Source organism: Drosophila rhopaloa, unplaced genomic scaffold, assembly GCF_018152115.1.
Source record: "Drosophila rhopaloa isolate 14029-0021.01 unplaced genomic scaffold, ASM1815211v1 contig_3, whole genome shotgun sequence".
NCBI lineage: Eukaryota > Metazoa > Arthropoda > Insecta > Diptera > Drosophilidae > Drosophila > Drosophila rhopaloa.
Window position 1 is genome coordinate 3,730,215 of NW_025335123.1, and position 22,578 is coordinate 3,752,792.

The 22,578-nt window shown below is 40.9% G+C and overlaps 2 protein-coding genes across 3 annotated transcripts in view; both read left to right on the forward strand.

Annotated features, from left to right (window-relative positions):
• Window positions 1-1,216: 1,216 nt before the first annotated feature.
• Window positions 1,217-2,600, forward strand: LOC108045169. 2 transcript variants are annotated; one of them, XM_017124395.2, is made up of 4 exons: window positions 1,218-1,374; window positions 1,513-1,898; window positions 2,138-2,429; window positions 2,490-2,600. In XM_017124395.2, exons 1-4 carry the CDS (start codon window positions 1,257-1,259, stop codon window positions 2,498-2,500), a joined length of 807 nt encoding a protein of 268 aa, XP_016979884.2. In that variant the 5' UTR covers window positions 1,218-1,256; the 3' UTR covers window positions 2,501-2,600. The 2 variants fall into 2 exon arrangements, with proteins under 2 accessions (XP_016979883.2, XP_016979884.2); XM_017124394.2 differs by lacking the exon at window positions 2,490-2,600 and having other exon boundaries at window positions 1,217-1,374; window positions 2,138-2,465.
• A 778-nt stretch (window positions 2,601-3,378) lies between these two features.
• Window positions 3,379-22,578, forward strand: part of LOC108046108 — a 96,352-nt gene continuing 77,152 nt past the window's right edge. The window contains 1 exon segment of the mRNA XM_044461403.1: window positions 3,379-7,121. The gene's annotated coding sequence lies outside the window, so the exon portion shown is untranslated.

The following is a 22,578-nucleotide window of genomic DNA, read 5'->3' on the forward strand; positions in this document are numbered from 1 at the left end:
CTGTGTTTCTACTTTTTATACCCTTGCAGAGGGTATTATAATTTTCGTCAAAAGTGTGCAACGCAGTGAAGGAGACATCTCCGACCCTATAAAGTATATATATTCTTGATCAGGATCACCTCCTGAGTTGATATAGCCATGTCCGTCTGTCCGTCTGTCCGTCTGTCCGTCTGTCCGTCTGTCCGTCTGTCTGTTTCTACGCAAACTAGTCTCTCAGTTTTAAAGCTATCGAGTTCAAACTTTGCACACACCCTTCTTTCCTTTGCACGCAGTATATATGTCGGAACGGCCGGGATCGGCCGACTATATCCTATAGCTGCCATATAACTGAACTATTGGAAATGCCATAACTTTGGTGTTTGTTAAGTTAGGAAGTTCGGATTTTCTATGGGTTTTATTTTTGGCCAATCAATCCGACCTACCAAACTTCATAAGGATCGGCCGACTATATCCTATAGCTGCCATATAACTGAACGATTGGAAATGCCATAACTTTGGTGTTTTTAAAGTTAGGAAGTTGGGATTTTTTATGAGTATTAAGAATGCATCATATGAATAATTTTGGAGAATATAATTTACAGAGTATTCTGCAAGGGTATATCAACTTCGGCTCCGCCCGAAGTTAGCTTTCCTTTCTTGTTTTTTTTCGATTTTTCATCATTTTTATTTTTTGTCGAAAAATGGGTTTGCAGAAAAGTGCAAAAAAACTGCACTTCTAAGCTCATAACTTTTCTCAAAATGATTGTGGTTAGATTCTCTAAAAATCAGTGTTCTCACCTTAATTTTCATTTTTGGGTCGATTTTTCGTCATTTTCAATGATAAAACCCCTTTAAAAATTTTTGAAAAATTGCTTTGCAGAAAAGTGTCTAAAAACTGTACTTCTAAGCTTATAACATTTCTTACAGAAATGATTGTAGTTTAATTCTCTAAAAAACCTGTGTTTCTACATTAGTTTTTTTTTTGGGTCGATTTTTCATCATTTTCAATGAGGTAACCCTCTTCTAAATTTTCGAAAAATGGGTTTCCAGAAAAAGTGTCAAAAAAGCCCATAACTTTTTTTACAGACATTCGATTTCAAAGTGGAATACATTTAAATGATTGTAGTTTGAGAGAACGAAAACGAGAATCCTCTTTCATAAAGATTTATCTTTGATGAGTTTGTCAAACATCCAACAACTCTCAGAGGGAAATAAAGAGCTCCTTGAGCTTTGTTTCAAAATTAGGAAGTATTATTTGTACGATTAAGTGGGCCACAATGGACGAGATAATGGCAGACCAGATGGTTGATGGAGCCATAGCCACATGTCTCTCCCTTTTTACGTGGCTGTGCCTGAACCTCGTGGGCCAGATCGGCAAACAGGCCCAAAGCAATAGTAAGTTTTCCAATCGAGCAGGCGGTGAGAATAGTGTTTGGCACCGACTTCGCCCCGTTCAAATTTCATTGTGATTCTGCCATCACTCTTACAAAAACAAACTCACACGTATTTCAATAATGGATAACAATACTCTAGCTGGATTTCTGTGGGATGGTTCCCCGGAAGTGAAACCATTTGAATACGAGAAGGGCGATGACGGGACTTGCAGCTCCTTCGATGTTTACGTGAACTTCCTGTGGACATTCGCCCTTATTTACGCGCTGTCCAAGCTGACGCAGTTCTCGGAGTGGTATTTGGGCCAACGTTTGGTGGCCCACAAGCACCGCGGCGATGTCCGCTCCATCAACGGCGAGTGGGAGCAGACCCTTCAGCACCACGAGGACTTCAAGAGCCAGCTGGACGGAGAGGTGCGGCTGCTCACCGAGAAGAACCTCAGCCTGGAGCGCATGATTGTGGACCTGCGCGACTGCAACATCCAACTGATTGGCGAGAACTTTATGCGATCCGTGCATCAGGAACAGGTCTTTATAGCAAATCCATTGTTCCTTTCTATCTAGTCAGTAGAAAAATTTACATATAGATACCTCAATTAAACATTGGACTTTGAAACACATTTTAAAAGTATTAATAAACTCTTGCAATCATTTCAATATAAAATTTATTATGAGATATCTCGAACATCGAGATATAATAAGTAATACATAATATTGAATATATTTAGATATAATAAAGAAAGCACTTACTTATAAATTTATTTCAGAAACAATCATCCGCCCAGTCGAACAACATCTATATCACAAACAGCTACTTCCACTTAACACGCCAGCTGTTCGTCAACGAGGGACATATAGACCTCAATGTTCGAAACATCGGCGGCGAGGATCTATGCTCTATGGGAACCCCCGAGGAGGGACTGAATGTCTGGATGCAGTATCTAATGATGCGCAAGTGCTACATGGGGCCCGTTGCCGATCCCAATTTGATTGCTCCAAGCAACACTGGGAATGTGGGGCCTATTGTTATGACCACCGAGCAGTTGGCCAACTTGCAGGGTGAGTTCTTGTGCCCCTTGCCAAATTGCTGATCTTGTGTTGAATGTTGCATCATTTCAGGAATTATATAGTTGGTTTTTACTTGAGTGCAATTATAAATTGATGATAAAGTTGTTTAATCAAAATTTGAAAAACCCATAAAAATGAATAAAATGTATTATTTAAATGATACGATTTTTGGAAGAATTAATCAGTGGTGGGGCAAGTGATAGGATATGATATATCATAGGATATAGTCTTAATGAAAAAATGGGATAAAAACATTATAGTAGACTAAAACAGCGATAAATACTAAAATGGTTTCAAAAACCAGATCGTTTCAATGGCAGCTATAGGGTATGTATAAGTCCGATCAGCGCCGATTTCAAACTTGATCTGAGTTCACATTTAAAAAACCGATTGCGAAAGTTTCAAGTCTCTAAATTTTAAGCTGAGCTCTCATTCACGGCTTTAGAAACTCCTGACTATAATTAAAAAGTTCTTCTCGGGAGTTGCAAGTCCTTACAGTTGCATTCGGATTTTATCAACAGTTTATAAAGCTTAAGGAATTGAGCTTTAAGTGGGGGTTGACCAAGAAGCTTTGATATATATACGCGGAGAAAGCTGGCCTGTCGCCCCCTGTCGGTCACAGAGGAAGCTCATCGCTGCACCCTTGCAACCAGCTGAGCTATGTGTGGGGGTGGATTCCGATTTTGGTTCCTGCGCCTGCTCGGGAGTGGCTCTGTATTTGGCTCGCTCGTGCTTCCAGAAACTCTCTCGTGGACTGTTACTCTCTCGACTGCGAGGTTAACACGTTGCAAATGTCAAAAGCATGACTTCAGAGTGAGTTCTTTAGTTTCAGTGTGTTCTCTGACTTTGGAGCACTTCGTTACCCTCGAAACGGTGCGCACACAAATCACGCCAAAACGGTATTAAAACAGATACGATAATAACCAAGACCCCTGAAGAAAACGTGGAAATTACGCGAGTGTGGCAAATGCCAAGGATTTAATTTGGTTACATGTTTTTGCGAATTTTGTTTAATAATTAGAGACAGAAATTTAATTTCCTCCAGAAGTCTGCGGCCCATTAACGCGCGCGTGTTTGCCTGATTTGCCAGTGTGTTTGTGCGTGCGTGTGCCTGTGTGTGTATTTGTTTGCCTGTGTGCGTGTGTGTGTGTGACTCGGAGAGTACTTATTATGTAAAGTGCTCGTCTTATTGACAGTTGACAGTGGTTAGTTGCAATGATTTCCATTCCGATTGGCTTTGACCAACTGCCCAAAGTCCGGCAGCTTCAATTTGCTAATTAATCTAGCCTGTCCGCACTTAAGTATGCTCCACAGTTTTAACACACGCACACACACGTCGGGACGTGTAGCAACATGTCTTTGGCAATCGCATTTTTCCCAGCACTTAGCGAGAGCGAAAAGAGCGCGAGTGGCAGCACGAGCACGAATTTATAAATTTTATTATTTTGACTACTCCTCTCACCCTTGTCCTTTCCAATCGCTCTTTTGCCCTTCGAAATGTCAAAATATTGCAGACAAAAGTCTGCTCCGCACAACATTGCCAGTCCAAAATACGAATTTCCCTCGTCAGTCACATGTTTTCCAGCAGGCTGTCAATAGGGAGAGAAAATTCTATGAAGTGTATGGTTACATTGATTACATTTTTTAATTTTTCACCATGGAGTCTTAGAAAGCAATTAAAATATGCTTAGCAAAATTGTATAGTTGTAAATAATTTTATATTTTCCAAGCACACTATGGACATTGCCAGGCTCAAATCGAAAGGCAATTCAAATGGACCGCCACTTGTCGCGTTCCTCACATGCGCCACTTTCTCTCTCTGTTTAATATTTCTCTTTTTCTGTTGGCTCTCTCGGCAGTTAACATAACTTCTGTTAACTTGAGCAGCTTAACACGTTTACCCCTGCTATCATATACAATTAAAAAGGACAAGAAATAACTTAATGTCATTTAAGTATTCGATTTATTTGTAATCCTGCTAAATGTGCACTTCCTAATGATTTTCGAATTCTATGGAATGTTGTATTTTATGTATGGTTTTTTGTTGTATAGCTGAGCATAAAGATAAGAAAATGGCTTAATTAAAAAAGTATGTGTCTAAAGAAGACAGAAAGTTATTGATAATATGATCAATATTTTGAATTTGGCAAAAGATTTAATTCCAGAGAGTCGCAATAGACATATAAAAGAATACACGCAGATGAAGGACACAGATGACAGTTGTTATGGTAGTTAAGGGTTAACTTTAACATGACACCAACATAGCCGCTGTTTCATCCCGCTGCTGAGTTAACAGCGCGTTAACGGGGGACTGCCTCTCTATTTTCCGCTCCTGCGGCCGTCTCTTTCGCACCGCTCAGTTGCTTGGTGGACGCGTGCTCGTGCTGTTTGGCTTAGTTTTTAGTTCTTATTCGAACGCGCTGCCAACGAGTCACAAGTTCGCAAGGCGTACGCAGGGATTGGATTTCCCACTCCCAGTCACATACTTTTTTTTCAGTGTTTTGTGCGCGTGTGTGTGAGTGTGTGGAAACAGAAGGAGGAGCAGGAGCAACATAACACAAACACACGCTCAATGCTCAATATACATAGTACTCTATTTGCATGTGAAGTGAACTGCTTACAGCTGTTCGATTGCAGCTCTGCGCGATCTCCGTTTCCGGTTTTGAGTTGTCCTTTTGAACAGTTAATTGTTAACCGTTACCGTTAACCGATTTGCCGTCCTGGGTGACTGTCTATGTGTGTGAGTGTGTTTATTTTGTCTTCTTTGGTTAATTTCCTGTGTAGTTTATTTTTTTGTTTCGGCTGTTTCGCCTGTTCAACTAGGCAAGTGGTATAGCTCTCTCGCTCTGAGTCAGCAGCGCCTGTCAAGCGGAGGGTTGTTTTTTTTTCCTGCCGCTCCCCTTCCCGCCGCCAAAAACTTCACTTCAACCACTTGCCGTCGCCGTCGACGTCATCGCAGCCATACAACAAACCACCGAGACACCACCCCCCATCCCAACCCAGTGTCATTGGCACTCGCTTTTAGTTATTCCTTTCGCCTTTGAGTTTTTGAGTTGTGCTTTGTCTGCAAGAGAAAGCCAAAAAGAACAAGGACAAGCAAGACATGGCGAATCAGTTAACAATTTTATGTTGCTCAATTATTAGGCATTCCGAAAAATAACAATACTGAATAGCAAGAACAAAGACAATAAGTGAACTGAGAAAACGAGAACTGCGAACCGCTGAAAAACGTTGCACCCACCACCGCCTCACCGCTCGCCCGGTAGTTTAAAGCTAATGCCACCGCCCACCACCACTAGAACTCTTCCACCACAACCACTATTGCCACCACCACCACCATCACGACCATCACCACCAAGAACCAAGAACCACAACCACCAACTTCCAGCCTCGACCTGAACCACTTCGCAATAAACAAAACCAAGAACCAAAAAAAAAAGAAAGAAAGGCAGAGTCCAGATTCAAAGTCCACTTGTCCAAAATGTCGTCAGTCGAAAAATGTGAGCTTCACCAAATGCATTACTAGATGTTCGTTCCCGTAATATGTGCATATAGCATCCCCCTAGAACCTCTAGCGTAGCTCCTCAAAGAACCAAAAGTCGTAGCGCCCATTCTCTATCCAACCCAACAAACTAACCACTCCCCGATTTGTCTTGCCATGTTTGCCACTTTAGATCTAGACTCTTGACAACAAATAAATAAACCACATTCCACCTTTATTCTGTTATTTTCCATATATCTTTAAATACTATAACTAAACCTATAACTATTACTATACTATCGGTCTGCCTCTCTCTCTGTCTTTCTCGTTCTGTCTAGTTAACATGCCTTGAACTTTCACCCACTCTGTTAACTTCTCCTGCCAAACAAAACAAAAACTTTCCTCCTTAACTCTTTGGAAATTGGGATGGGAAGACCGACTGAGAAAAACATCTGAAAAGTGATGTTCTCAAGATGGTTCCTGTGCGATGGCACTCGAAAAACTTCCGTTGATTGGCCTGAGTCCCGACTGTAAATAAGATCCCATTCCACGACTTTCTTCACACACTTTCGATTTGCCTGCTTCTTAGCCAACCTGCATGCCCCGAGAAATCATCATCTACTGGTTATCGATTTATCATTTGAGAATGCCACACAGAACCACACACAAAAGACGATGATTATTGGGTCGATCGGTGGATCAGCCATCGCAGAAATTACAAGCCACACACACTATATTGTACGTTAGCCCCGTAAAGTTACGTATTTTCCGTTTCGTTCCTCGTTTCTCGTAGTTTCCCAGTTCGTTTGATGCGTTCCTTCCTTCGTTCGTTCGTTCGTTCGTTGTGTTTGCCAAGTTCGATTTTGTTGTACTCGAATTCTCCAACTGGCCAAGAACCAGGTTCGGACCTCAGAATTCGGAATTGGCAAGCCAGAAGCCAAAAACTGAACAGTAACAACAGCTAACAGACAAACAAACAACCAGCAGTTTAAATCAAAACCTTAACCCAATCTTAATATATTCATTCAAACCTAAAGTGTGTCTAATCACAAATTCTTAATGTAAAATTCTCTTTAAACCAAATAATCCAAACACGAATCACACAAACCAAAAACCAAAATCTAATACAAATAATCGAATCGAAATCGCAGACCCAGGCAAAACTCCCATTGACCACCAAGCATATGAGCTTGTGGCTAAAGGTAAGCTATGAATAGTCAATATTTCAATGTTTATTTGCGAATCGAAAACCTGTAAGCGGTGGATTAGTATTTTCTGTTTGGCGTGCAGTTTATTTAATATTCAGTTGTGTTTTCATTAAAAATATTTTATTTATGCTCAAAGCATATATACCTAAATCAGAATTGATTATTGTATAAGCTAATAGGCATACAGTTATTAGAAAGTGAGGTTACCATTACAATTCTTTATATTTGCCGAAATGTACAACATTTGTTTAACTTCCATGGAAAAGGTTTATATATATGTTGTTAGTCAAATATTTACTATACCACAAAAATATTTCGTCAAATCGAATTGTATTTTTAATTAGTAAGTAAATATCATGAACGCTTTTCTATTTAACTTTTCCGAATCAAGGGATTGGATGTATAAAACTAATAAGGACTTCCCAATACAATATCCCTGCAATGGGTAACTTATCAACCCCATTCCGCTAATCAAATCCCAGAAATAATATAATCCAATAATATCTATAGTTTTTACTGTCTCTGCATAATTGAATCGAACTTCTGTGAATGAGCCATGAATAATCATAGCTGGCATAAATAGGCCCTTAAAGCTTCAGTTTTATCGGTGCAGTAGTTGGCTTGGGAAATCCCCGTCGGGCTCAAGGGAAATTCCCTCTAAATGATTATCTTCGGTCCCTTCCTGGTTCCTCATTGATTTGTCGCATGTCCGGATGTTGTCGGCTCTGCCCCCACGTCTTGCCACATGCAACTATTCATTTTCAATTATCCTGTTAAATTAATGCCTTGTACTCGTCTGCCCCGTCCTCGACTTCCTTTCCAGCACATCCCCACATATCCTTTGTCTGCGGCATGATTCAGCTATCTGTGGAAAGTTTGTTTTTTAACCCCCCGCTCGCCGAGCTTTGCTTTTGTTGCTGGCGACAATTTCAACGGCAGACGGCGGCTTGGCTCTAAAATATTGGTTATTAGCATAGTCGGGGGAGGTGCGAGGGGTTTTCATGGGGTGTGTGGGACTTAGGGGACTGCTGGTCTACTGGAAGCTGACAAAGCAGCCAACGCTTTTTGTTGCCTACTTTTTGGGGTCAGGGACTTGTTTTGTCAGCTTTTGCGAGGCAAGCGCCAAGCAAATTGCCAGACACACACTGAATCGAGTGGGGAGTGATGGAGGGGCACTCTGTATAGATAGAACCCGCTTATACATCTATTTATCCGCTACCCACAAGTTTTTCGCCCCCACCCACTCCTGCTGCCGCTGCATCTTTTGTATTGTGAATCATAGCCAAATGCATTCGACGCCGCGCCATGGCCAATGGGGCTGACAATGCACAAAGAGCCAGGGGAAAGATAAGTGAGTGCCTCCCCAAAAGCGCCCGCCCATCATCCCCCATCCAGCCTGGTGGCTGTCGTCATCGCTCTCTCATCATCATCGGCGTCATCATCCTCATCCTTCCTTCAATCCTGCCATTCCACCATCCCGACCATCCACCGACCTCACCATCGACCACTGACTATTCTGGCTTTTGTTCGATCCGTTCAGTTCAGCGAGAGCTAATTTAGCGTTAATCGAAGTGTATTTACACTAGCCTCCCTTTCATCAGCACACACACAAAACCCCCCCTTTGCTCTGATTGCATTAGCTTGATGGCTGCCCTGGCTTGTCACTAATTAGTTTTCAATCCTACAACTCCTTTCCGGATCTTCCGACACCCGGTCAAAAAAAAAGCAACGAATCCATTTCTTTGAGTTGACAGTAGATGACTTAACGAGGTTACAACTCACAGGGTGTCATTGGCTCTAAAAAGTAAGTCGTGCTAAAGAAAAATATTTGATGATCACATGTCTTTATTAGTAACCGAAGGTTGACAACTGCTTGACAACCGTTTGAAAGGATTGCAAAAATCTCTAATTGTATTCCTCCTTAGCGATGTTTAAGTAAGTCTGGTAAAAAATTAGCAGAGGACGATTTTTACTATGCTCTAAACATTTCTAACCAAAATAATTGTATTTTTAGTAAAAATAAGGGGAATTTTTTACTCTATATGCTAAGATAATATCTAATTAGATTTCCGTTAATATATATTACAGAGTGTATTTTTAGACACCTTAAAAAGACATTCCTAGTCCATACACATTTATGTTTCTTGTCTAAATTTGTTCAGCTAATTTAAAACCTTTCTCTTCAAGATACCAACAACTTATATAAGTAATTTTATCTCTTTAATAAAATACAATTTTACAAAGTTTTAGTTGTGCTAAAAGGATGCCTTAAAATCTTATTGTGAAGATAAAACCCATTTGTGCTATTAATAAGAACACGTTTGTGACTTTGGTTGAGTTGCTTAACAAGAAGGACTGCAATTGTCGATATATGTTAATTCTGTGGAATAAGTCCCAAGCTCTTTCAATTGTCAGTCTACTTATCAAGATTTCCATTCAACAACTGCAAGACCCTTTGAAAGTTTCGAGTGTTGGAATTGGCTCTACTTTACTTTCCGATAATCCCGATTGTTTAGCAACAAGCCGCTTCAAAGGCAATGTCCCAGAGCAATCTAAAGTGACTGAGCAGCTTGGGACAATCTGATGCGCTTGGAAGTCTCTATTTCGACAGTCGCAGTGCTCATTAATTGACCACAACAGCTGGCGAGCTGAACTTGAGTTTTCTTGGTAATTGGACCACTTCTTCTGCTGTTCCAGCTGCCGACTCATCAGCACTCGTCTGTGAAATCCTTTGTTGTTACAATGCAGGAGCGGTGGATCAGAATTATGGGTGGCATGAAGAAATGCTCCATTTGTTTTTGGGCCTTCGTGTTTGACTTGGTGCACAGCGAAAAATATGCTTTGCTGTTTCAAGCTATCAAACTTACTTAATATGTTGAGGCTGATTGATTGAGAGCTATTTTTAGGGATTCCAAAAACTATTGTTATTATTATGGTCTTTAACAAATAAGAACAATTATAAAAGTTCAGACCAAAAACTACAAATAACTTAAAATCACTTCTTAACGTGCTTAAAAGTGTTCAGTAAAATAAATGACGTTTTTTATACCCTTGCAGAGGGTATTATAATTTCAGTCAAAAGTTTGCAACGCAGTGAAGGAGACATTTCCGACCCTATAAAGTATATATATTCTTGTTCAGCATCACCAGGAGAGTCGATCTAGCCATGTCCTCAGTCCCTCAGTTTTAAAGCTATCTGCTTGAAACTTTCCCAAAAGTTGTCTTTCTATTGCAGGTAGTATATAAGTCGGAACGAGCCGGATCGGGCGACTATATCATATAGCTGCCATATAACTGGACGATCGGAAAAGCCATAACGTTGGTGTTTGTAAAGTTAGGAAGTTGGGATTTTCTATGAGTTTTGTTTTTGGCCAATTAATCCGACCTACCGAATTTCATGAGGATCGGCCGACTATATCCTATAGCCGCCATATAACTGAACGATAGGAAATGCCATAACTTTGGTGTTCTTAAAGTTAGGAAGTTGGGACTTTTCATGAGTATTAAGAATACATCATATGAATAATTTTGAAGAATATAATTTACAGAATATTCTGCAAGGGCATATAAACTTCAGATCCGTCCGAAGTTAGCTTTCCTTTCTTGTTTTAGTATTGAATCTCTCGGTTTTTCGGTTCATAAGTGATTTCAATACTCCATGTATAGTATTAACGTTTTTCGTAATACCTTTAGTATTTACTTCCTGAAATCCATTATATATAACAAAATGTCAAATTTAATTCCATAGATAAGCGTTTTTTTAATACGAAATGCTACCGCTTTGATGTTCCGCTCTGGTGACATTTTTTCGCCGTGTTTCCGTTGTTTTTTCGCTTCCCTCTAACATTTTCTTTTTGCCAGCGTGTGCGTGCGAAATCCGGATGTTGGCATATGGCTCGACGCAGCTGTGAGTGGAAAAACGTTGCGCATACGGCCCGTGTGCCCGACGCCGAGATGCATTTGTGTGTGTACCTAACTAATATGCTATGAACGTCGCTTCGACACGTTGCAATTGTTGCCCTTCGTTGTCGTTGTTGTTCCTTTTCCTGTTTCTGTTCCCGTTCCTCCCATTGTTGTCCTTATTGTTCGCCACATTTGTATGGTGATCTCCACTCCATTCTCCCCGGAATGGGCTGGAGCAATAAATGTTTGCTGTGGCCAAATATTGGGCTAGCTGCTGGGCCGGTGTCCTTGTACTCGACAGAATGGCGAAAAACAACAGCGAACGAACTGGGACATCCTGTGCTACGGAAGCACCGAAGTGGAGCATACACTCAAGGAGCCATCAACTCGATGCGATGAGTGCTGGGAATTGCAATCAAGTGAGGACTCTATTTCGAGTCGCAACTTCTACTGAAGAGGTTATTTGAAATACTCCGAAATTACCCATACTAAATGCTGACATTTATTGGAATTTTCATTTAATCAAACAATAATTTCAAATAATCTTATCTATTCCAAAGATATTGCTAGGGTTTTAAAACCACATGTAAAGGTGTCTTAAGTTATGCAACAAAATAGTTTTAATTATTATTAGTTTAATTATAAAAGACGTCGTTCTGATTCCACAGTATCATTTTAGATACCTTCATAAGTATTTTAAATATTCTAGAGATTTCAGAAGCGCCAATCGTTTATTTTTAAATTTCCTAATCAAAACAAATGTATATTCCATGTTTTATTTCCGAATGGCTTGAATTATTTCCGGGATGACCTCGTGTAAATTTACGCAGAGCTATATTGCTGCATTTGTGATCGCAGTGGCATTCAACCCGTTTGCGAGGATATAAAACCTGCTTAATTTCCATAAACCAGGCAACGGTTACGAGTCCTGCACCTGCAGAGCGTGCATCCGAGCGCTTTTCGGTGTGTGTGTGTGTGCGACAGGTAAGTGAATTTATGTTGCACACGCTATGCGAAACATGCCACTGCATCTGCCCATAAAAACATGACAACAGCAACAACGACAAGGACAGCGACGGGAGGAGCCAGAGTAAATAAGGAGCCGTGCCCCAGGGCTACGAATATCCTTGCACATCCTCGCACATCCTCGCACGTCCTGGCAGCAATAGCAATGTCGCCTGCCTGGTCACACAAAACTTTCAACGTTCGCAACCGAGGCGAGCCAGAAATATTATTTATTGAGGCGGATCCTCTGCCTACCTGTGCGCCTTTGTCCGGCTGCATTATCCCCATTTCCACTGCACTTTGGTCATTTGGCTTGCCATTTCGTTTGCTCATTTCCACACTTGGAGAAAAGTCAAGTTATTTCGGTTTTTGTAGTTTTGATAAAGATTGTCGGCTTTTGTTTCTGTTATCGTTTTACATTTATGTATGCTTCAGAAAATCAAGATTCTGAGCCATTAAAGATTGGTTGTATTATTAATTACTAGATACATTTGTCCGACTGAAATATAATAATACTTCACTGTAAGAAGTCTTAAGATAAATATTAAAAGGCGTAACTGTGTATGAAAGGTAGTGTTGCACAATGTATGTAAAGATAGCAAAACATTGATAAATAACATAAAAAGCCCACGACAGGCTTGTACTAAGCTTTATAAATTTTCGTTCAGTGCATTAGCCATCCCACTCACTCCCAGTGAGTCTGTCTCGCTCACAACGCGCCACGCGTATAAATCGTTCAAATTGTGCGGGGTGCACCGTGCACCATATCCATCCATGGTCACAATGCCACATGCAACCGAAATGGGAATAAGAGTTTATGCGACTTTGCAACTTGTGAGATTAGATGGAAATGGCGAGTTATCCCCGCCACCCCCTAAATCAATTTGAGAATCCCTGGCCAGGGTTTTTAAATCAAGTTTTGCAGCCGGCCTTTCATTTATGATTTCCAATCAGTTCTGGCTGAAAGCTCTCTGTCCAAGTTTGCAGCTCAAATTATATTACATGGCCGAAAGTAAAGTTTTCGCTTCCCGCCCACCGGCACACATGTGTCGGTGAGTGTATTATAAACGTATAGTATACATTTATATTTATTTATATATATCTTTTCCTGACCCACACAAGTTATTGATTTTTTTGGGCTTTCAATTGACTTGCCTTCGTCCGTCAAGTTTGCCTCTCTGGTATTACGCTCAAATTACTTTTTATTTCACACCCTCTACATTCTGCCTCCCGAAAAACATTGTAGTAGGCTTGCAGGACGAGATAGAGGCTTGGGTATTGTTTTTCCATCGGCGCTCAAGGATATCAAATTTTTAACCACGCGTCACACATGACAGCACCGATATACAGGACACAGCCAGAGGCTGAAAAGGGCTAGGGAAAATGAATGGGGATTGGAATGGGAACGACCAGTCCTTGCGGTGTGACTCACCCACACTTTAACACGCAAGACCTAAAACCGAAACCGAAGAACTGCTATTGCACCACCAACTGAACTTGCCACCTGCCAGGATGTGCCTTGATTTGCATTTGCAGGATATGCACTTATGTCCGCCTGTAGAAAAGTCATTTTACCAATTAATTCATAAGCAAATTCTTTTTGTGGATTGTGTTACAAATCATCGCTTTGTGAAACTAAAGTACCTTTTGTTTAAGATAATTAGATAATTATAATACATCAACAGACATGTCCAAGGCATTTGTCACACGCTGACTACATGTAAAATATTCTGAAAAATTCATAAGTCGCAAAGATAAAAATGTTCCTTTTTAAATAATTTATACGTTGCTTTTCCCACACTCTTTTTTAATTCAGTAACTGAAGTTACAACATTTATTAAGATATGCTGAAGGTGGATACAAATTAGTTCTTAAGAAACGTTCTGAGTATTTATTTATTTTAAATTTTAATCAAAACACATATTTTTTGACCTACGTAAATATTTGCCATATTTTCTTCATTTGGGGCTGTAAAGCGGCTTAAAACTGGAAAAAAAAGGAGCTGACCGACCTAAAGGTTCCGTATATCCTTGCAGAAGTTTACTGCCTTCGCTTCATTTGCCATTCGGTAAGGTCTCCTTCCTTTTTTCGCTGGGCCTGACTTTACTTTGTTTTGCATATGACAAACACGTGGCACGGATGGGTTTTTGTTTGCTCCCAAAGAGATGACCCCTTTTCCCCTTATTTCTTTTTGTTTATTGTGCATCTTCGTGTGTATGGCTGTGTGTGGGAGAGTGTTGGCTTATTGTTTGCTTAATGTTTAGTTTTTACTTTCACGCAATGTTTTCATTAGAATGCCCCCGAAAAAATACCAAGAACAAGGGGCAGGAAGAGCTGGGTACAAAAAAGTAAACAAAAAACGGGGTGGATTTTTTTCGGGGGCTTAAGGTATCGGGTTGACTTTGGGTCCGTTGATGTTTTCATTTCGCCTTTGGACCAACCGGTGTGGGCCAACTTTTTATGGTGAACACATGCCGAAACCAGCAGACGCCCAAGAATCCTGTAGCCAGCCCACCAGTCACCGCCCACTTTTCAGAACCTTTGAGCATCTGTCTTTGGCGGTTCTTTTGTTTATTTTGTTTTAGCACATTTTAGAAACAATAAAGCAAAACTTTGAGCTCTTTGTGTCCTGCCGATGCTCGTCTTGGGGTGTATCCTGTCCTCCGTGGATCCTTAACCCGCCACCTTCCTCATCCCCAACTCCCGTATTATCTCCATCGACGTCGACGTTGACTGCGCTGCCAGGTGGCCATAAAAAGCGAAAAACGGCGTCAAAAACAAAAGGCAAAGTTGCCTCACAAGTCTGTCGTCCTTTGCCGCTTTACTTCTGCCTGGGTCCTCGAATTATGAAAGGAAAGAGATGGAAATGCCTGGATACGAGGTGGGAGGAGCGCTCTCCCTTTTATGATATTTATGCGTTTCCTTTTTATTTTCAGCAATTTTCGTTTATTGATTTTTCCCCCACCAACATGTTGGCTGAACTTTACTCACTGAAACCCATAGAGGGGCGAGAAAGTAGGGGATGGGATAGGCCAGATTCCGGGAAAATAAGTTTTCTTGTGTTATCAAATTTACTCGGTATTGAATTTCCCAACAATGATCATTTTGGTCGTTAAAGAGGTTGGAAAACAGTGTTTCTTAACAAGAGGGAAATAAGAATTTGAAAAACAGTCTTTAAAGCCGTCGAATTTAGCCAGAAATAATAATAATCATAAGCCAAATGTAGGAAATAATTTCCCAAGAAACTAGGTATTTCAGTGTTAAATTGGCTTACTTAAATTACTGAGATTTCTGGGACTTAACAAAAAGCTTAAGACGAAATCGATTCACTCTTTATGCTGATCTAGAATACAAGCACTTTGTAGGGCCGAAAGAGCCTTAAAATTATATTTCTACGATAAAATATTTCAAATTCCAGAAAAATGTACCGCCTCTTGTTTATTACTTCAACTTATTGTCATTCTTCCCCCGCATTTCTTACCAGGCAACGCATTTAGCTGCGTGCCATTTGGCTGCATTTGGTTACGCCTTCAGAACCACTTCCTCATCATCTCCGGCCAAGTTGCCACTCGGCTTTTGCCTCTGACATTGTGGCTTTTAAATTGCTTATTTGGCTTAGTCTTCGTCGACAGCGTTGTTGGCTAACCGCAACGTGCCGAGCAGTTTAATAACCAAGGCAACGTCGACGGACTGGTGACAATCCGTAGACCCTCAGTAACCACGAAGTGGAAAAGTGGGTTTTCCAGGAAAATCTCTTTTTTTTTATTAACCTATATATACCAAGCTGATCAAACGTTGCGTGTCTGAATTAACCTACTAAGACTAAGTTTCTTTTAGGAAATTCTCGGTTTTACAGTGTACAGGAATATTAAACAATTAATATTGGAAAACTTCAATCTTGTATTTGAACAAAAGCTTAAAAAAGTTGATCAAATTTTGCGATTTTTAAAAGAGATAACTGGTTTTTCTTGAGATACAGACTTCTTTAATTAAGTAATTTTAGCAATTCAGTAAGCAAGCATGTATTTATTTTTATGTCACGACGTTCTTTCTAATTTTTTTATTAGCTTTTGCAGGGATAAGTTTTTAGCTGAATTCTGGCAAGACAATGCCATCAAAATTCTTTTTATAAGAAGTTATTGGTATACCCTACAAATGTCTGATCAATACGTACATATATGACTTCATACTTTATATAGTCGCAAACACTGTATTTCTCTCAGTTACAGAACCCGTTTTCAGGCAAGTAAATCGTGAACAGCAGTCGTAAATGTCATTTAAAGTTACGCAGAGACCACAGCAACGAAAGTGAAATTTGAAATCGTTTTGCCTGGACGTTATGTTATCCATTCCATAATATTGTCAATGGCCGGCAATCAAACGGCAAACAGGAATTAAAAATTCGAAAATCAAAAACCCAATTGCTTCCGAACTTGCGATTGTGTGTGTCCGTGTGGTGCAATAAATCATTCAGTGGCTTGTATTCCCAGCAGAAATACCATTACATGATTGAGCCGCATGCATACTCGTATCCGTACGTTGCTATGCCGTTGCAGGTCCCGACTCAGATTCAGATTCAGATTCAGATGCAGATGCATATGCAGATACTACTTCCGAATGCGAGCCTGTATCTGTATCTGTGTCACTTCGCAGGACGTGGTCGAGGCCGAAACTCGGCAGGAACTTAATTGCTTTGTCCGGGCAACAATTTTGGCATATTTTTGGAGATTTGTGACAGCTGCAAGTGGCCAAATATTGAAAGGTGGCAAATTCGATTGATGATCCCCACACTCTATGCCCGACGCACAGTGGAACGAATTCAAAAAAGTCCAAGTAAAAATGCTAAAAACAAGTATAATTGTTTTTTTAAAATTGTATTTAAAAAGACCATGAATTAAACACTATATCAATCTGGATGATTTTTTGATTTTTTTAGCTTGTGACTTTTATAAAGTAGTCCTTTATAAATACAAGTATCAAATAAGAATTACTTTCCGTGCTTGAAAAAACTGAGCTTGCATTTAGGTTAACAGACTTTTTCTTGTTCAAAAGCAATGGCTTACTCACCAGAGATATTTGCAATAACACTTTTTAAACACAGACCACTGTGCATCGAGCAGTGGCCATGTGTGTGCTTAATTGCTCAAGTGGCTGTATTCGAGGGAAATTAATCATGTATATGCCAGCACAAAAAAAGCAAAATCCGAAATAATTTTGCAGTTTTGAGCGATAGCTATATGGCCGGGGAAATGCTGGCTCGTCAAATGCGCAAAATGCAAACAGCTGCCCTTCCCTTACAATCGGGCTTTTGGGTCAGCGGAAAGGAAGAGTTGCCAAGGCGACCAGTTGGGAGTGGGGTGGGGGGTGGTGGGGGCTTGGTCAATATTCGGGGCATTTCATTTTCGTTATGGAAATTGCAGAGGAAATTCTGGCATTTTTGCAATGGCAATTTGTATGGGTATTAGATTGGGAATGGGCGGGTGGCTAAAGGGGATATAACAAATTTAAGACGGTTTAATCGATTTATTCTACAAACTTTGGCAAAATTCGCATTCAATGGAAGAGATGCGATTCCGAGTCCGCATCCACATCAATCATGATATGTGCCCGTTTGCGCTTAGAGGGATTTATGCTATCGCCCTTCCTTCCGCTTTCCATTTTAAGTTTATCGAATGAAGCTCGTTTGAGTGCACTACTTTGGTTACTGCACAGAAAAAAGCTGATCTTTATCGGTTCAGATATCTTAAATTCTGTAATAAAAAAAAAAAATTGTGCAAAAACCCATTCAACATCAAATATATTCGCTTATAATATATATTTGTATATTTTATTATACAAAGATATTAAAGTTTTGAAGTGTTTTTTTTGAAAAAAGATAAACCGCACTAATTACCAATTTAGAAAGAAATTGTTCTCTGTGTGTCAGTGGAGCATCCAGCGTATACGCGATTGTGTTTGTGTTGTGCTCGAAAATGAGAAAAAGAGAACGCTCTCTCTGTTTATCCTCCTATCCATTTTCCTCATTGTGTGTGTGAGTGTTTTGTGTTTAATTTTGTGAAATGTTTGCCTGGTTTTCGAACTCCCAACGTTTGCCTAATTTTACCGCCCATCAACCCGCAAAGCCCAATTCCAGGCCAACTGACAGACCCGAAACTCCGGTCCTCTCTCCAATTTCAACTCGCAGCGCCGCCCAAAGTTTATTCCCTTTTTTCCAGCTTTCGCTTAGAAGTTGATGAGATGTTTATTATGTATATAGTTGTTGGCCTCGTTGAGCTGAAGGGGAGGGAAAATGCCCGGGACCTTTGCAGCCCGTTTTATATGTAAATTTCCGATATCAAACAGGTGAGCGATGTGTTCGCGGGCAGCAGGGAGATGCCCGAGTCAGTTCGGGGTCACCATAAATTAGAATAAGTTATTCCCAGCTTACAGATATCAATGGCAAGTGGACCGCCATTTGGATAAAGGGCATGAGAAGGTTGTAGTTAACTAATTTAAAAGTCTCTTTGAGGATCGTTGGGAAGAGAAAAAACTTTTTGAATGGGAGTTAAGAGGAATTTTGTGACAAAAACATACTATTCTAATTATTATCAAGGACAAAGATACTTTTATAGTAAACTCATTTATGGGAGAGAATTAAATTTCTTCCCTTGAGTAAGTTCTTAAGCTAATACATTTGCAGGCATATTGCAGGCTTAATACTGGTAACTTATATTTTCATTTTTTATAAATTTCTATCTCATATTAGTGCTTTTTGCTTTACTATGACTATCAAATTGTCTTCCTTGTTACCTATTAAACTTAGCTGCTATTGGATAAAGAAAAATTTCGATTAGTTCCGGATCCTTGCTAATCACAGCAAGGACCTGCAAACGCTGGCAGTTAATTCATTCCCAGGTCGGTCTCTGCGTCGTGTCCAGCGCGTTTCGAAGGTCCTTCGGAGCTCCCTTCGTTCCGCAATACGCGCTGCCAGTTTAAATAGCTTCGTTTGCGTCAAAGGGAAAGGAAAGGGGGAGTGTAAATTTAATTCTACTCCACATAAATTTCGGTGCTAGATTGGGCACAAAGAGAAGGGGCCTCGCGAGAGCCGCGAACCCGAACCAGACCGAAACCTGAGTTGGGACCTTCTGGAGTCTCCTCCATTTCGAGAACTCCTCCAGCGGATGGATGATGATGATGAGGTGGGCACGGACGTGGATGGGGGGATGGTGGTGCTGCGAGAATGTGAATGTGGATGAGGATGTTAGCCAGCGCGAAAGGACGACGCAAATTTATTTAACCTGCGGGCGCAGAGCGCATATTTGAATTTATTTGCATGGGGGTTGGGGGGTGAGGGTGAGGGAGGGGCTTGGTGGGTTTGGGGGTGTGCCCTGAGTATGTCCTGGCCGCTCTGTGGCACTGAAGTAATGCCAAAAAGTGCGCAAGTAAAAAAAACCCAAATTGTGACGACGACGACGTCGACGGGCGACGCGAAGGGAAAAACTTTTGCACAAAGTTGTTGCAAGTTGTTTGTATGCGCCACGCCCCCTGACTCCACGGCCCCCACCCCCTGGGCACGCCCACACAATTTTCCCGAAATGAGCCGCGCGCCGTTTGACACATGCAGCGCAACCTGGCGGCCGTCGTCATGAATTTGAATGTACCGAACGGGCGAAAGAGACACAGTTGCAGAGCATAAAAGAAGGAGGAGAGAAGGAGGAGAGAAGGAGGAGAGAAGGAGAGGAGAGCAAGAAGAGGGGCTGTAGCGAAAACTGGTAACTGTAAACTTTGCCCTCGGCCAACGGGGCGGATGAGGCTGTGGAACGGGGCGAATACGTAATGTCATTTCGGTGTAGCATACTTTCGTGCGACATTTAAATTCATTATACCCTGCAGGAACGCGAAGCTCAGCCAATGGCGGAAAGTCTTACGCAATTCCCCACAGGAGTTTGGCTGGCCACTTGTGTAGATCAAAGTTAGCTGAAACCGGGATCGATGGGATCGCCTGATGGAGAGATAACCTAAGTTGCCGTTCAAGGCTGGATATCATTTTTAGGCTTTTATTTACGTATTTTGTATTTGACAACAAAAAAATAAACAAGTATTTTACATGAGGCGGACTTGATTTCTTGTCAGTTTTTAAAACATACTTTAGCCCACCATTAAGATGAGAAAAGCGGGTCCTAAATTTTTAAAGGGTTGTATTGTAATTTGCTGCAAATTCAAAATGCGACTTATTCCCATAGAATTACAAGTTATTAACTTTAAGACAAATTTTCTTTCAAGAATTTAGGAACCCAAAGACCAATTCCATTCCAATTGTCACCGTCCGGCTGAAGAGGATACTGCCCATCCACCTTGGAGTGGTTTCCACTCTCGAGTTTAACTCAAAGTTCACTTGAAACTTTTCGCCCAGCATAATTTCGCCAGGCATTTAAATTCATTTTAGCGAGCGATTCCGAGGGCTTTGAGACAAAAAATATGCCAAATTAGCAGAGAACTGGTGGGAGAGGTGGGCCTGGTCCAGGCCTAATTAGCTTAACTGATTTGCCGTCTGTGTGTGAGTGTCTTCATTAGAATGCAACTGTTTGCCAGGCTCTTCACGGCAATCTACAGCTTCAACTACTGCCTCTCATCCTTGGAACATTCCGAGCGTCATTCTGTGTGTCTGTGACCCATTTCTCTGCCAGCTGTCGGCTTATTAATGAGTTTTTGTTGGCCAACTTTGCCGGCTTTGCCTTTGATTTCTTCTCCGCTGTCTTCACAATTAGCTAAGCTGCGTCTTAGCAAAGTCGACAACATGACAACAACTGCCGTCTCTTGTAATTTGGCTTGTGCCGTCGGCTGGCTGGTCGGTCGGTCGGTCGGTCGTCCTTTTCGCCGGTCGTTTCCCTCGACTTGTCGACGTGTTCGCGCATAAATCAGAGCTGCAAAAGTCGGCAGTGGCACTAGCCGGATTCAGTGGGCCACTACAGCTGCAGTTACCCACTGCGGGGCTGCATAATGAATGCCTTTCGTCCCAGGAACCCCCTAGTATCCTTGTACTCTGCGCTCGCTCGATTGCAAAATTTACATCCTGCCTGTGTGCTGGTGGGCCGTGGATTATGTTTGGATTGAGGTGCATTTTGATTGATTGAAGGCAAGTGCAGCTCCCGACACGAACATTTATCCCTCGAAAGGCGCCTTCGAACTGAAGCACAGATTGCTTATTAACAGCTCATGAGGTCGGCTTAATTATTGATGGACCCACGGAGGTGCAGGTTCATTAAGGAGTTAATGAATGCTATGCTATTCTCGAGTTACTTATATATTTGAGTTATCAGCAAAAAGGCATTGTAATCGATTTACACTATTTTTTTTTTATTTTAAATCGTTATGCCTCACAACTACTAACTTTCTTAATTATATTTAAGACAAAAAATAATAAGCTTAGAATTTAAAGAACTTGATAAGCTGTAATGTTATTAATTTTATTCCTTTGATATAAATATGTTCCAACTTTGTAATTACAAACTGATGTTGGTCAAAACCATATGTCAAAGCATATTTGTTCAGAGTTGAACAAAACTATGCAAGGACCGCAAATGTCTGGAAAATTGTCAGGAACTCATATTCTGGTTTTCCCCTACGAGTTACTCGGTTATGAAATTTTCTAAATACCACAAAAATATCCTGTGCAACATTTGTGAACTTTGGTCTTTTCTATTTTAATTTTACTTCTTACTTACATATATTGTATACCTATCTGCTTTTTTGCCTGTGCTCGCCATGGCCGTGATCTTTTTGAATACGTTGTGTGTGTATGCACAGTTTTAGATTTTAGATGAATTTTTGCAAAAAGTTTTATTCTGCAACTGTCTCATGTAACCTTTATTCTTTCCCCTCCTTCCCCCTCTGACCCCGCTCTCTCTCGCTTGTGGCCAGCCTCAGTGCACAAATCTCTTGCCTACATTTCAGCGCATACAGAGTTGTCAACAAGCATTGACATTAATTAAAGCCCAGCGTTGCATGCGACAGCAACTTGCAACTCTGCTCATTTGTGAGTGTGGCGCGTGTGTGAGGGCTTGCGGCGGCTTCAGTTAACCATTAGACTTTAATTACTATGCTAAAATTCACGCTCGTCTGCCGCACCACAAAGCACCAACAGCGGCGGCAACAAAAACTAGAGAAAAAAAAAACAAAATCTAGTAGTTGCACAAGTGTATGCGAGTATTCGCTTCTGCTCGTTGGCCCCGAAGTATGCTTTAAAATTGCATTTCGCATTTCGTTAGTCCTCCCCTTAACATAACCCTCGTCGTCCCGCAATTGCCCGGCATTCTTATGGAGGCCAGATCATTTTGCCAACCCCAGCATGTTCATGTGCTATTTTCGCATCGGGGCATTTACATTCGGTTTTGTATATCTTAATCGTGCGTTTCCTTTGACTGCTTATAATTCTATTATTTTAATCTGCTTTAGCACAATCCTTAGTGTGCGATTGCAGAATGCACTTCTGTGCTTTAATACCAATTTAAACTAATTGCAATGCTGATTTTAATTTCATTATTATTCTGATTATTTTGCATTG

Bases quoted from the DNA above. Each gene is read 5' to 3' on its own strand.
- LOC108045169 (XM_017124394.2), top strand. From the start codon at position 1,257: ATGGACGAGATAATGGCAGACCAGATGGTTGATGGAGCCATAGCCACA. The intron at 1,375-1,512 runs GTAAGTTTTCCA...ACAATACTCTAG, and splicing joins CAAACAGGCCCAAAGCAATA to CTGGATTTCTGTGGGATGGT. The intron at 1,899-2,137 runs GTCTTTATAGCA...AATTTATTTCAG, and splicing joins GATCCGTGCATCAGGAACAG to AAACAATCATCCGCCCAGTC.